The following is a 13,665-nucleotide window of genomic DNA, read 5'->3' as shown; positions in this document are numbered from 1 at the left end:
TGGCGTTGTCAGTTTGTTTTCGATCTATGAGTTTGACTGTCTCTCTGGTATCTTTCGTCCCTCTCTTCCAACAAATATATCATACTTAACAAGATAGCTTTTATGTTCAAGCTCTAACGTTTCTTTTATTGAATTTCCTAGAGACTTGACAACCACTGTAGCACACAGAAACAATCCGAGATTCTGGTTCGGGCTTCATTCAACTAACCCTGCAAATCTCTCCGAACTGTATTGGGGTGACTGTCGTGTTGCTGATTGGTTAGAATGGACAATCTACAGACCTGCATATATTCCTGAAAATTACCAGTGTTTGGGATTTGATATCGACTTCCATCCATTAACAACAGTTACATACATACTGTGGCTGACAATAGAATGCCAGGAACAAAATAGATTCATTTGTGTTTGGGGTAAATACTTGTATTGTTTTAGGTTAAAAGAAGAATATTTAAAATAAGTTCAAGTACCCGAGTCGCTAACATAATTAAATTAAATATGTATGGAATTTTAGAAAGGTATTAATCCAAGATAGAACTAACATAATACGACACGTCACGGGGTATTTGTTGCAGCTTTACATTCATAGGCCGTAAAGCGGCATCAACATCTTCATCGATATGCATGAAGATATCTAATAAAATGAATAAAACGAGTTGGGGAAAATAAATGTCAACAATGGCTGACAATAGTGGAATATCTCTGATACAGATGACTACGGAATTGTTCCACTTTTCGCGGCCACAGTCGACCCGCTTGATCTTTAAAGAATCTCAGACGTATTTCCTGAAAGCTGAAATACTAAACATGTTAAATGAATGTTTATAACACATAAAACTGTTGCGAAGTGGGCATGCATAGTTTCATAAAGTATGGGGTGATAACCAGTTGCTTCTATAGATATTTAGTATTTCCAAAATAACATAAGATAGTTACCTGATTATCCTACTATATAACATTGTCATGTGCTGCCAAACAATGGATTCATAAAATAATTCAGTTTTTACAGACTACATACAAATACAAGGATCACTTTGTCAACCTATTCTGATATTTGTAGAAAAAAACTTTAATACAATTGATTTTAATTATGCATGGTTGTGAAAGTATATATGTACCGACCATATCATACTAAAGTTAACTCTTCTTCATTAAAATAGTTTTTAAAAAAACAACATTATACAACATATTTTGTTGTGTATACCTTTTTGACTTTTTTTTCAATTTAGACTTCCTTTTTTACTTTATATATATTTCCAGAAGATGAATGTATTTATCAGACCTGTGAAGAATTCCTCATTTTCATGCCTGCCTCTGAATGCACTACAGCGTGTACAGTTTTATTTACCATCGGAGAAGTAACTAATTTCGTGACATGTAGAGCTCGTGCCATAAATTTCGGAAATCATTCAATTTGCCACGTGTATATGGCTCCAGGTTTTGTAACCGTTGCACAGTCTTTTTCAATATGTTATAAGCCTGCAGTAGATGCACCTCTTGAACGATGTCATAATGTGTCCGGTATGTGAAATACTAAAAATTGATCAGTAAACTAACATTTTGCTATATTCTAGAGCACAGATTGTAAACATTGAGTCTTAATTTGAATGTTGTTTGTAAATGCCTGCATTTTAACAAATTAAGGCATAAGTATTGTTCATTGATGAAAAAGTTGAACGGTAGCTCTAAAATTGTATGCCGGATATATGAGGGCTGTCCGGAAAATAAAAACGTTAATTAAAGATACACAATATTTTGACTCTTTATTACCCAGAGAAATCCAAAAAAAATGATAAAATCTATTCTATGTTATTAACTCTACTCTGAATAATACATGTTATAAATATGAACGCTGTAAGTTATGAATTGGATTTGCAATCAACATCTTAAATTGTCAATTTATTTTTATCTTTTCCTTTATCTTAGTAGAAATCCAACTTATCCACGAACTTTTAGGAAAAAGCGACTAAGAAACAACCAGGGTCAAAAAGAAAACTTTAAAGCAACAATAACACCAAACTACACTGCAACGATGTCAAATCATGAAATAAATTGCTAGAAAACATTTAGGCTATAATTTACAGACAATGTTCGACGATCTCATGAGTTATATGTAATATTCACTAACTTGCTTGATATACAATTTGTATTAAATTGATTTGCAGCAGAACATAGAATTAATTTCGTGGAAAGTAATGGTTCTTCAAAATGTAATATGAATATAATAGAATATATGCATGTCTGAATGAAATTAACTAAAGAAGGCATTGGGCAGAAATATATATTCTAAATGATAAATAATATTTTTCAGATACGCTCGATTTGGGACTGTTCAATGATTCAAGTACCACGCCCAACAGTACATGTAAGTCATCAGACCAGTCTACAACTCTTTCTGGTAAGACAGCACATTAAGTGCATTACAATCAATAAATTGGAATTACGCATGCGGTAAAATATCAATACAAAACTTGTTCGAAGGTAATTAGATTTTCAAGCATATGAATGAATGAATGAATCTTTATTGCAAAAGCATAGACATGCTGTGGAAAAAATTAACAACATATATTACATAATATAAAACATGGATAGACAGCAGAGAACAATAGTATAATACAATGACATATAAAGTTATGAGACTATATTAGATCGAATATTCCATGCAGCTTTTTACATAATTACATAATTTGACAGTAAGAGACTTCCTAGACGCTTGTAGTATATACAATAGTTTATGATTATTAGGCCAAGAACAATAATACTTTGGTAAAAATTGTGTTCGTACAGATATATAAGCTGGACAAACAAGAACAAAATTGTATTCATCTTCAATAACACACATTTTACAGCATTCACATAAACGATTTTCTTTCGAATTATTATTATAACGACCAACTTCAATATTTAACTTTAATGTTTAACTACGTAACTTTGTTAACAGACAAACATTATAGCTTAAAGAAAGATAATTTTTCAATACAAAAAGTTAATTCAAATCTTCAATAAAAAGACAGTTTACTACATTCTTGAACAGTTGTTGACCAATTCTGCAAGTATTGATCTTTAATGTGAGTTTTAATATTATCTATACAGATTGTACTAGCATCTCGATATAACCATATATAATTTAACCCAAGATCATATAAAATATCACGTATATTTGAAGCCCAGTTAACATAACCATTGATAGCATCGTCATACAAGAGTTTATACACATCGTATACAACTTTTGGTTTATTTGTAAAAATATGTAACCAATATTTCAATATTTTTTGTTATCTAACAATAAAAAGAGGTAAATGGCCAAGTTCGCCATATAAAAAACATGTTGGTACATTTCTACCAAATTTTAACACAAATCTACAAAAACGGTTATGGATAAGTTCGATATCTTTAGCACGATGGAAACCCCATATTTCTGATGCATAGCCTAAGACGGATCCGACCATACTGTCGAAAAGAAACATCTGTTCTTGTGGAGTGACAAAGAAGTGCTTGAGAGAGTTCATTAGAGATGACATGGCTCTAGAGCCTTGTTGTGCTAAACGGTTTTGAGTATTTTAAAACTTTCCGTTGTAGTGTAATAATATACCAAGGTACACATATGAATTAACAACTTGCAGTTCTTTGTTATCATAGAAAAAATGAGTGTCTACTGGTCTAAATCCATTTCTAAATACCACTTATTTGGTTTTATCAGCGTGTACTTCAATATTCCATTTATTGCAGTAAAGTAAAAGTTTATCAAATAAATGTTGCAGAACAGTCGGTGTTTTTTCAAAATAAAACGGTGTCGTCAGCAAAAAGTCTTAGATAGATAAGAATTCCATTCAAAGATACGACATCTTCTTCTTCATCAGTGGAGATATCTTGAATAATGTCATTTATAAAAAATAAGAAAAGTAAGGGAGATAAGTTTCGCCTTGTTTTACACTAAGATGGTTATCAAACGCCTCTGATAGTACTCCACCAGACCGCACACGTAAACGCACAGATGAATAAATAGAATTTACCATTGATACGAATTTACTGCTAACTCCAGATTTGACAAGTTTGTATATCAAAATTCTTCTGTCAACCTTATCAAACGCCCTTCGGAAGTCTACGAAACCACAGTATAATTTTAATTTATGCTGAAGAGTATGTGAAATAATTCTATGCAGAGTATACATAGCGTCAACAGTCGAACTTCTTGGCTGGAATCCAAATTGGTTGTCTACTATATGATTTTCGTCCTGTGACCACGATAACAAACGGTCGGTTAGAATACTAGTGAACAACTTCGAAAGGATACTTACTAATATTATAGGTCTATAATTAATCGGAATGTAAGATTAACACTTTTAGGAACAGGGATAACTAAGCATTCAGTCCAATTTTCTGGATATATTTCGATAGCAAAGATCGAGCTGAACAAAGTTTTTAAAATAGGTGCGAAAAATAAATGACATGACGAAAACATCTTACCTACAATTTCATCGTTACCTGCACTTTTTCCGGATTTTAGTCTCTTTAGTGCTTTAATAGTTTCGTCTAAGTCTATATTTACACCATCAAAATAAGTGTAATTTAAAAGATCTAACACTGCATCAGATAGCTCGGGTGGGTTCATACCAAGAACATTTTCAAAATAATTAAACATTTCGTCGTTGTTCACTACACACTTTGATTTGTTTTTTGGCTTTTAGGTTGACCAAAATGTCTTTGGATTTGTTTTTGCAATACTACAAAGCTCCAGACCTTTTTTCCTCTTATAATTGTACTGCGCTTTTCGCTTCACTTTATTGTAAGAATTTCTAGCAGTCACGTATTCACTCCTGTTTGCATCCGTTTGGTGACGTATAAAAAAGTTTCTCGTGACATGAAATCTTTTTCGGGCGTTTTTGCAATTGTCATCGAACCATTCATTATTCGGACGATTTTGGCGTTTTATGTGTTTATGAATAGAAACTGATTGTCCAAACACTTTGAAAGCGCTATCGTAAATAATATGAGTTATCTGCCTTACGGCGTTATGTATGTCGACATCTGAAGTAATATTATTCACAACTGACAATAATTTTTCTCTATAAGGTTGTAACATTTGTGCATATTCATCATTTTTATTAGTTTACCATTTAATGTAATTGCGTGTTGTAGTATTTGTTCTCTTTGGACATATAGTGGAAAAAGTTAAGTTCAAAAAATAAAAGGCATATGATCTGAAAACTCATTCATTTCTAGAACTTCAAAGTCACTAATAATACCATAATTGTTCGGAGACACAAGACGATAATCGTTAACACTCGTCCCTTTACTATAGTACTATCATAAATCTTATGATTTGGATTCATTACATTTCACAAGCATAATTATATTTATAGAAACATTTTCTACAGACGTTCTGACAATCCTGGGGTAATTTTTTGAAGTAAAAACGTCCAATAAGTGAATTTTACCTGGTTTTTATTTCTCGAAAACCACGTTCCAGTGATGCAGCAAGCACTAGATACCATTCTTTAGCTCCTAAAGTGTACTGGGATATAGTTTGACTTGTGTTGCTAAATTATTTTTTGTTTTGTTTTAAGTGCTTGGTAAATTTGTATCCGACCTTTCGTCTCTTGATTGGCCTTGACGTTGTCTTTCTGCCTCATATACTAGTAATTTTGATAGCGCACTTGATATATTATAATTTTAATGACCATCCAAAACTTTAATATTACAAATCTGAAACTAGCAATTTTGGTGCAAAAGAGATGACATTGTTACTTATCAATCGTATATCATAACACATCTATTTTCACTTTTTGTGCAATTTTAGGCATGTTCTTGACAACAACGGAAGGTATTTGTGAATGTCCATGCCTACAGTCAGAGGAAACTACAGGCCCACCTCTAACGATTGACCAGCGAATTGAAATCCTGAAAAAAGATTTGACAATCGACAAGACCAAGACATCAAAAAATAAAAGAAAATTAATATCCGTCAGTGATGAACGCCCTTCCGCAAAAGGTTTGGGAGTGTTTGGCTTGGCTATATTGGTTTTAGTTCCTGTGTGTATCCTTTTGATAGACTTGACTTCAATAAGTCGACATGTCAATTATTTCTGCGAAAGAAAAATGCCGCGTACAGAAAAATTTAAAATACCAAACTCCTCAGAAGAAAGATTAAACAAATCATTCAAGAAAACGTCAAACAGACGGATCAGTACAGCATTCATTAACAACAAAACATCAAAAGGAAGTATGCAATTTACAAATATTTATACAAATGACGAAAGAAAGAGGGAAAATAGACCACCTTCAGCATATCCTATAAATATGCAATCTAGTCGATCATCATCAGTAATGTGTATAAGACCAAAGACGCCTGTAAATCCTAAAGTTCAAGTTGTGTATAAAGACATCCTAGATGTTAAATATCAATCATCCATGATAGCATCCAGAATTATTGCCAGTGAAATAAAATCTGGAAAGCGAAGATTATCACATCATAATGCTGCCTTTATAGGAAGAGATATAGGCGAGAAAGTTAAAAAGAAATCTGCAAAAGATATAAAACTAGACGGGTTGCCATGGATACACATGCTATAAAGTATTGCATTTCGTAGTTCAAGAAAAACACATTTGCTTTCATATAACAATGATTCCTTGGTCTGTAAAGTTTATTTGTAAATTTTCAACTATCATCATAATCAGGGAACGAAATCATTGCCATAATGCATAAATGATTTCATTACAAAGGTACATTGATCTCATTTTGCAGTAACGAGACTTGATATGTTCTAATTTTGTTGTCAAAAATACTATATAACTGTATCAGATACAATCGGATTAGCATAGAAGTACGACTTTAAAATATTAGTGTTCAGTTCCGATCATACATACACATAGTTAGTTGTTAAGTGCTTGTTTTAAAAAATGTGCATTGATATATTAAAGGTCTATCATGCAAACTTTTAAAGACACTAGCTTTTGTACATGTTGTAAGAAAATCAAATATGTTTTATGATGCCATCCGTTTAATACATTTTATGTAATATGGCTTTAACATGTTAGGCTTTTTTTTCTATAATCTAATAACGGTAAACAATTTACTTCTGTTACAAATGCTGTTAGTTGTACATCTACCGTGTCTCATAAAAAATATATGAAGGTAAAAACGAATCTAGAGAATAGATTACTAATGACGAATGTCAATTCAAAATGTAAACAAACAATTTGAGAAATGCGGAGCTTGTGTGTTTTAGGGTGTCTTTAATGACACCAGTCGTGTTCATGATGAACTACACAAAGATGTAGGTTATATATAATTAGGCAGTATTCCTAAGATACAAAAAAAAACCAAAAACATGGGGACGTTAAGGTTTGTCAATCTCCCTTGTCCACTTCTTCAGTCTTAAATATTTACCTGTTGTGTCATGTTCCTGGTTTAAAAGTTACCAGCTTTTACCCTACAGATTGTAATTTGGAATCATGTGACGGGTGAATGCATGCATACGAATATGATCTGATGAGTTAAGTAATTTACAGTTCGTTCTTATGTTGTGTTGTTACACTATTGTCCCGGGTTAGGGTAGGGTTGTGCGCCCGCAAACACGTTTAACTCGGCCACATTCTGTCTGTGTCTATCCCAAGTCAGGAGCCTGTAATTTAGTGATTATTCGATTGTTGCTGTATATCATATTTATTTTTCGTTTGTTTTTTTGTACATAAATCAGGCCGTTGGTTTTCTCATTTGAATTGTTTTACATTTTGTTATATCGGGATAGTTTATGTCTTGTTATGTGGTATTGGTTTCGTTCATTGTTAAATGCGGTATGGTGACCTATAGTTGCTAATATCTAAGACAGTTGGTCTCTGCTAGATAGTTGTTTCATTTGCAGTCATACCACATCTCGCTATTTTATATAGCAGGAGATATTTATCACGTCAACACATCTAGTCCACTACGGTTGAAAATTCATCTGTATAGTAATTAATTCACTAGTTAACGAATTTTAGTCTCAAATGGTCATTTTGATCTTAACATCATCTGAAAAGTCAGAGCCATGAATTATTCAGTCATGATCAGTCTTTCAATCAATTTTCAGTCTTATCCATTGCGGTAAATTTAGTACTGTTTAGACAATTCGCTTGTGGTTATTCTAGTACTGTTTATTAGCTTTTCAGACAATTAAGTAGGATATTCATGTGTTCAGGTAAAATAACAACTACTGAAAAGTCTGAACATAGTCTGGCCAGATCTTAATTGACTGTAAGCAAATAGTCTGAACATTTAAAATGACTTATTGATAGTAAGTTATTGTTCGGCCAATTAAGATCACTTTCGATTACAGGCTTTTGACTTTAGACATGCATATAAAGAATATATGCACTCATCATTCCCTAACCAGGGACGATGTTGTAACAAAAATTTGGTTTTACCTGTAAAAACATAAGCGCAAATGGGATATCACATCCAAATGCTTATGGGTTCTTTGAATACATAAGACACTTTAAGAAGTTTATAAATTGGCATGCTTTTCTCAGATTGTTTACGACATCTTTATACAAAATGCCTTGGATGTACTGACTGACATTTTTGTTCCGGAAAGCATGACTTATTTATACTTTGTAATAGACTTTTTGTCATGCTGTGGCATTTTAACGCTTACTACAGAAAAAACACAAAAGTAACTTACAATTTATATACATAAAACATTACATTACACATAATATAAAAATAAGGAAATTCGGTATGATTGCCAATGAGACAACTATCCACCAAAGTTCAATGGAGTGGATGTATAAGCCTATATAAATTGTACATAAGAAGTGACGTAAGGACACAATTTATACGTAATACAGATCGACTTGTCTTTCTAATGCAAAAATGGGGTAACATATGTGACAGTTTGTCTCTGGTGGAAAGGTGTCTCATTAGCAATCATACCTCATCTTCTTATTTTTAAAGTGAAACGAAATTCCATCTAAATGTAGCTTTATAGAAATGAAATGTGAAAAATAAAAGCAAAATTTAAGGCTACAACACAAAGTTGCGTAGGCTTAGCAAAAATATATTTCCACACGTCCGGAAAAAATTAAGTTTCGAAACCAAGGTTAAAAACTACAAAAATAACAAGAGATTGGTTTGCAAATAGGTTTGGCATGGCCATGTAGGATTCTGCGAGTATGATTTATGTAGTAACGGTATTTTTTACTATGGAAACCTGCTAAATATGGTAAAAGACATTCTTTAAAATTTGCAAACTGAGTAGGTGGTACAAAAAAAAATGTCACTTTAAATAGGTCAATTATCGATGTAACAATCATTCTATGTCTTGAAAATTAACAATTCGATTATCTTTATAATTATTATAAAATATTTATAAAGCGCGTTATCTAATAACCTCAGATCACCCCGTTTTTTTGGTGGGGTTTGTGTTGCTCAATCTTTAGCTATCAGATTCTATGTTGTGTTTTGTGAACTGTTGTTCATCTTTTGGTCGTTTTTTTTTGTTGTGATTTGTTTGCCATGGCATTGTCAGTTTGTTTTCGACATGTGAGTTTGAATATCCCTTTGGTGTATTTCGCTTCTCTTTTGCAGCCGCTTTGTCAAATCATCTTTCCCCGTAAGTTGCAGTGCGGAAACGCGGTGGTTGTATACACATAGTGTTCTCTGACCGCAGAGATCGTGATGGCTGATAGACATTGACAAGTTATCAAATCAGTGATGTCTAAAGTAAAATAACATAGTTTTGAAGAGAAACCCATCGATCTCGATGAGGATTAATCTACACAGGAAAAATCGAAATATATGTGTGACAGACCTTTGTTTCAAACGCATGGAATATGTACACTTTATATACGTTCCAACGGACGTTTTACGGACAAAAGACTTGATGACAAATACATACATTCAATTGATGTAAAAGATAAAAGTTGCACTCTAGAACCATGATACCATATGTAAAACATCCGCATTTTAACGTAGGTTTTTCATCCGTTGAAATAAACGTAAATAATACGTTTGACAAATATGAAACAGGTGTTGCTTTTTCACCAGTGCACCAATGGTGAGAACAATGATAATTAATATAGTGTTTGTTTTATTTCAAAAGTCCGGGATTTATCAATTCCCAAAGGATCGGACGTATTTATACCTGTATGTGATGTAAATAAATTTGCATATAATAATATACATGTATATGTAACATTCTTATGTTAGGTCGAGTGTTTTACGTAATTGTATCAGGTTTACATATTTTCATTAATAGTCATTTAACACAGTTAGATATATCTTTAGAAATATTAATTAAGAGTTATACTAAAGTATTTAGATTTCTTTGTTAGACTAGTGGGCCCTAATGATTTCCATATGGTGCCCTAGTAAATTTATGTAATGGAGCCCGGAGCACCCGGAACCCGGTCTCAATGCCCTATTGCCCGGTTGACATAGTATTCCATATTTGTATCCGGGCTTATAGGGCAAATAAGAGAGATATAAATGAGAGAAAGAGCTTGAGATAAGTGGAGAGAGAATTTACAGTGAGGGGAGGACAGTTACGTTTTTAGTAAAAGAAGAAAAACGTGTTGTTGAGCCTGAAGTTAGATGTACATTTTTATACTTGTTACTTTGTTATAGTCGTGTGCTTTTGATAATACAGTATAATGAACTTTTAATCGATTTTGGGTCTATTTTCTCTGACAAGGATTTGTTCAGACTACACCAGGGTCAATTTTATTTATGTGAACAGGCTTCCCTATATCACGTTACCAGTTGAATTAGGGTAAACCTGTAAAAGTGTATAATTGGCATCTGCCGTCTGTTTATGATTGAATGTCACGACCTGAAAGTGAGACACCCAACAACAATTCACAACAACACACCACACACGTTTTTTCGTCGCATGTAGTTATTAAACCAAGCTATGCATTGATTAGCAAACAAAGCGTTATTGAGGTTCTTTTCCTAGTACATGAGTTATGAGAAAAAAATATATACTTACACACAATTGAAGTAACGATGGATTTTGTAGTGTTTGGATGCTGTTACATTGGTGTATATCCTGCAACTTTCTTTTCAAAACTGTGAAACAAAATATTTTGGGAAATTGAGGAAGAATATATTTCCTGTGAAATAAATGACAGTGCAGTTGATATCAATTTGTAAATAAAACTAACAATGTACAATGGCACATAATTCATACAATGAATTAATTGAAACTAAATCCAACCAAGTCATTAAAAACATTATAATGTTAACATCAGCAAAAGCAGCAAATTTGAAATCAAAGCAATGTAAGCGCTATATAGGCAGTTAATCAAAAAATTGCCGCCAACTTAGACTACTGTAATACGTATTGCCGACAAACAAAATTCCTACGACTTTTGCCATTTGGGAAATGTAAACGACTTGTCTTTAGAAATTTTCGGCGATTAAATATTTCATACAATTGTTCTTTGACATCTTAGGCAAAAGTACATGGGGAAAAAAACTACATAAGGATTTCTATTGAGCACTATACTTCCTATGTGCAACTTCAAAACTTTTGGGTTGTTCGACGATCATTTAAGGTTTTTCTTGTCATATTTTTTGTATTCCAGAATTGATAGTATGAAAAAAGTGCCCAATTAGTTATTAATAACATATTAGCCAGCTAGATAATAACAACAGCACCTTTTTCGACATTAATGGGAAGAACACAAATCTAGGGTAGTAGCATAAGGCAGCTTAACTGCCTAATAATATTAGAAATAAAGAAAACTGTAAGAAGACCCATAAAGAAAGATATAATTACATGTCATATAAAACAAAGCATTAACAACCTTTCTCAAGGTTAAAAAGATTGTCAGAATTGTCAGAATAATAAATTAGTATGGATTCCTACAAACAAAACAAAATACAAACAATACGGTACAAACTATTAATAATAATATGCAAACAACATGTAATATAAAGTAGCAACTCACATGTTTTTTTATCTTCTTTTTTATTTTGTTATCACTGCTCTCTTCCAAATGCAAGGCTACCCCATTACATAAAGGTTAACTACAAACTTAATTAAGATGACAACTATCTTTGAACAGTGGCTAGCATATTTTTTATCTTATAAGATTGTTTCTGATTGACAGAATGGTTGCATCTTTGAATAAATACTAATTGGATTGCACTTAATTAACTGAAATAAAAAATTGCAAATAATGGAAACAATTATTTTACCAATAATACATTTAATTGTAACCATGATATCTTTTGTCGCCGAATAAAAAGTCCTTTATTACCGCATGGTTCGATTGATCGTAACAAAGTTAAACATAACATATGACCTACATTTGTATGCTGGCCAAACATCGCCTCATCATAAACTAGAAAAATCTGATGACAGGAAATCATCATATTTGGTCCAACATTTTACACTTCAAAAATATTGCATCAATAAATACAAACCCTCTCCAACAGTGTTAAAGAGAACACGTACTGTGTATTTCTTTATCGAGTAGAATTGACAAAGTTTCATATTCCTAATGTTGGCATTAAGTAAAGTGACCAAGTGTAGCTAAAATTTCAGCTTTGGCTGAACATTACGCCAACATAAGAGTTTGAAAGCATGAATTCGAATATTTTTATCAATGTTTGCCTAATACGCAACATTTCAATCTGACGTATAGTTAGAAATGTTAAATAAGATGAAATCGGATAATGTGAACCCAATTCTTAGAATAATTATTTGCTTTTGTCCAACATCGATCCAACATACATTGTCCCAAAGTTAGTTAAAGAAAGTGTTGCAACTACCGACGAATGGTTCTTGTTGCTAACAGTATTCCAACGTTGGTTCATTAATTAGTAGCCAACACGAGAAAAACATATGAACATAAGCCCAAAGTTAGTTAAAGAAAGTGTTGTAACCAAAAGAAAGGCGAAGAATACCAAAGTGTGAACATATATTTGTTCCGCATAATACTTGTTCCCCCTGGAACAAAGCTATGGATAATAAAAGTTCTTGGGAACAAACATTACATAATACTATTTTCACCTTCATAAGATATTTTCCTGGAACTAAAAAGTCATATGGTTTCATAATGATTGTTCTTTTAAAGAAAGAGTGGCAATTGGTTTTTTTTACACCTGATTACATCTTAATTAATGTTCACCTCACATGACATTTACCTGTACATATAGTACATACAAAGAATGGAGTCTGAGGAATACAACAAAAATTGTACATATTTAAACGATGGCTCTTATTCTAAACAAGGTAAGAATATATATTTTTAATATTTTATTACTGCATACTCCACTGTGACTTACTAAACTAAATGGTCCGTTAGTCCGTACCAATGAAGAAAGTTCAGCTTATACTTTAGTCAAGCATGAATTTAGCCACAAATTTCAGATGAAAATGCCTGTACTTTATTATTGGAAATTTACTTCCATACATTTGTAGCTAGAAATAATTTTGGATATTGTAGTATATATTCCTATAACTTTGATCATATAATAAATATTTCTAGAACTTTAATTATCTAATAACCATGATAACTATTCATGAAACATTTATGATATAGCCAATATTCCAATATGCCTGGAACTTTTATAATATAACAAATATTCCTAGAACTTTTAAATATAACAAATATTCCTGGAACTTTTTATAATACATGTATAACAAATTCTCCTGGAACTTTTATAATATAACAAAT

General features: G+C 32.2%; 1 protein-coding gene across 2 annotated transcripts in view; it reads left to right on the top strand.

The window, feature by feature from the left end:
• Positions 1–6,950, top strand: part of LOC127720002 (uncharacterized) — a 37,578-nt gene extending 30,628 nt beyond the window's left edge. Inside the window, exons 4-7 of one of the 2 annotated variants that reach the window (XM_052226392.1) lie at positions 142–410; positions 1,258–1,518; positions 2,309–2,362; positions 5,798–6,950. In XM_052226392.1, the coding sequence (XP_052082352.1) occupies positions 142–410; positions 1,258–1,518; positions 2,309–2,362; positions 5,798–6,570 (1,357 nt within the window). In that variant the 3' untranslated portion in view covers positions 6,571–6,950. Of the gene's footprint in view, positions 1–141; positions 411–1,257; positions 1,519–2,308; positions 2,396–5,797 lie in introns of both variants that reach the window. The other variant, XM_052226390.1, reaches the window with a different exon arrangement.
• The last annotated feature ends 6,715 nt before the right edge of the window (positions 6,951–13,665 follow it).

Source organism: Mytilus californianus, unplaced genomic scaffold (genome assembly GCF_021869535.1).
Source record: "Mytilus californianus isolate M0D057914Y unplaced genomic scaffold, xbMytCali1.0.p SCAF_11, whole genome shotgun sequence".
Classification (NCBI taxonomy): Eukaryota; Metazoa; Mollusca; class Bivalvia; order Mytilida; family Mytilidae; genus Mytilus; species Mytilus californianus.
Note: the sequence above shows the minus strand (reverse complement) of the source record. Positions and strands in the feature narration are given on the sequence as shown.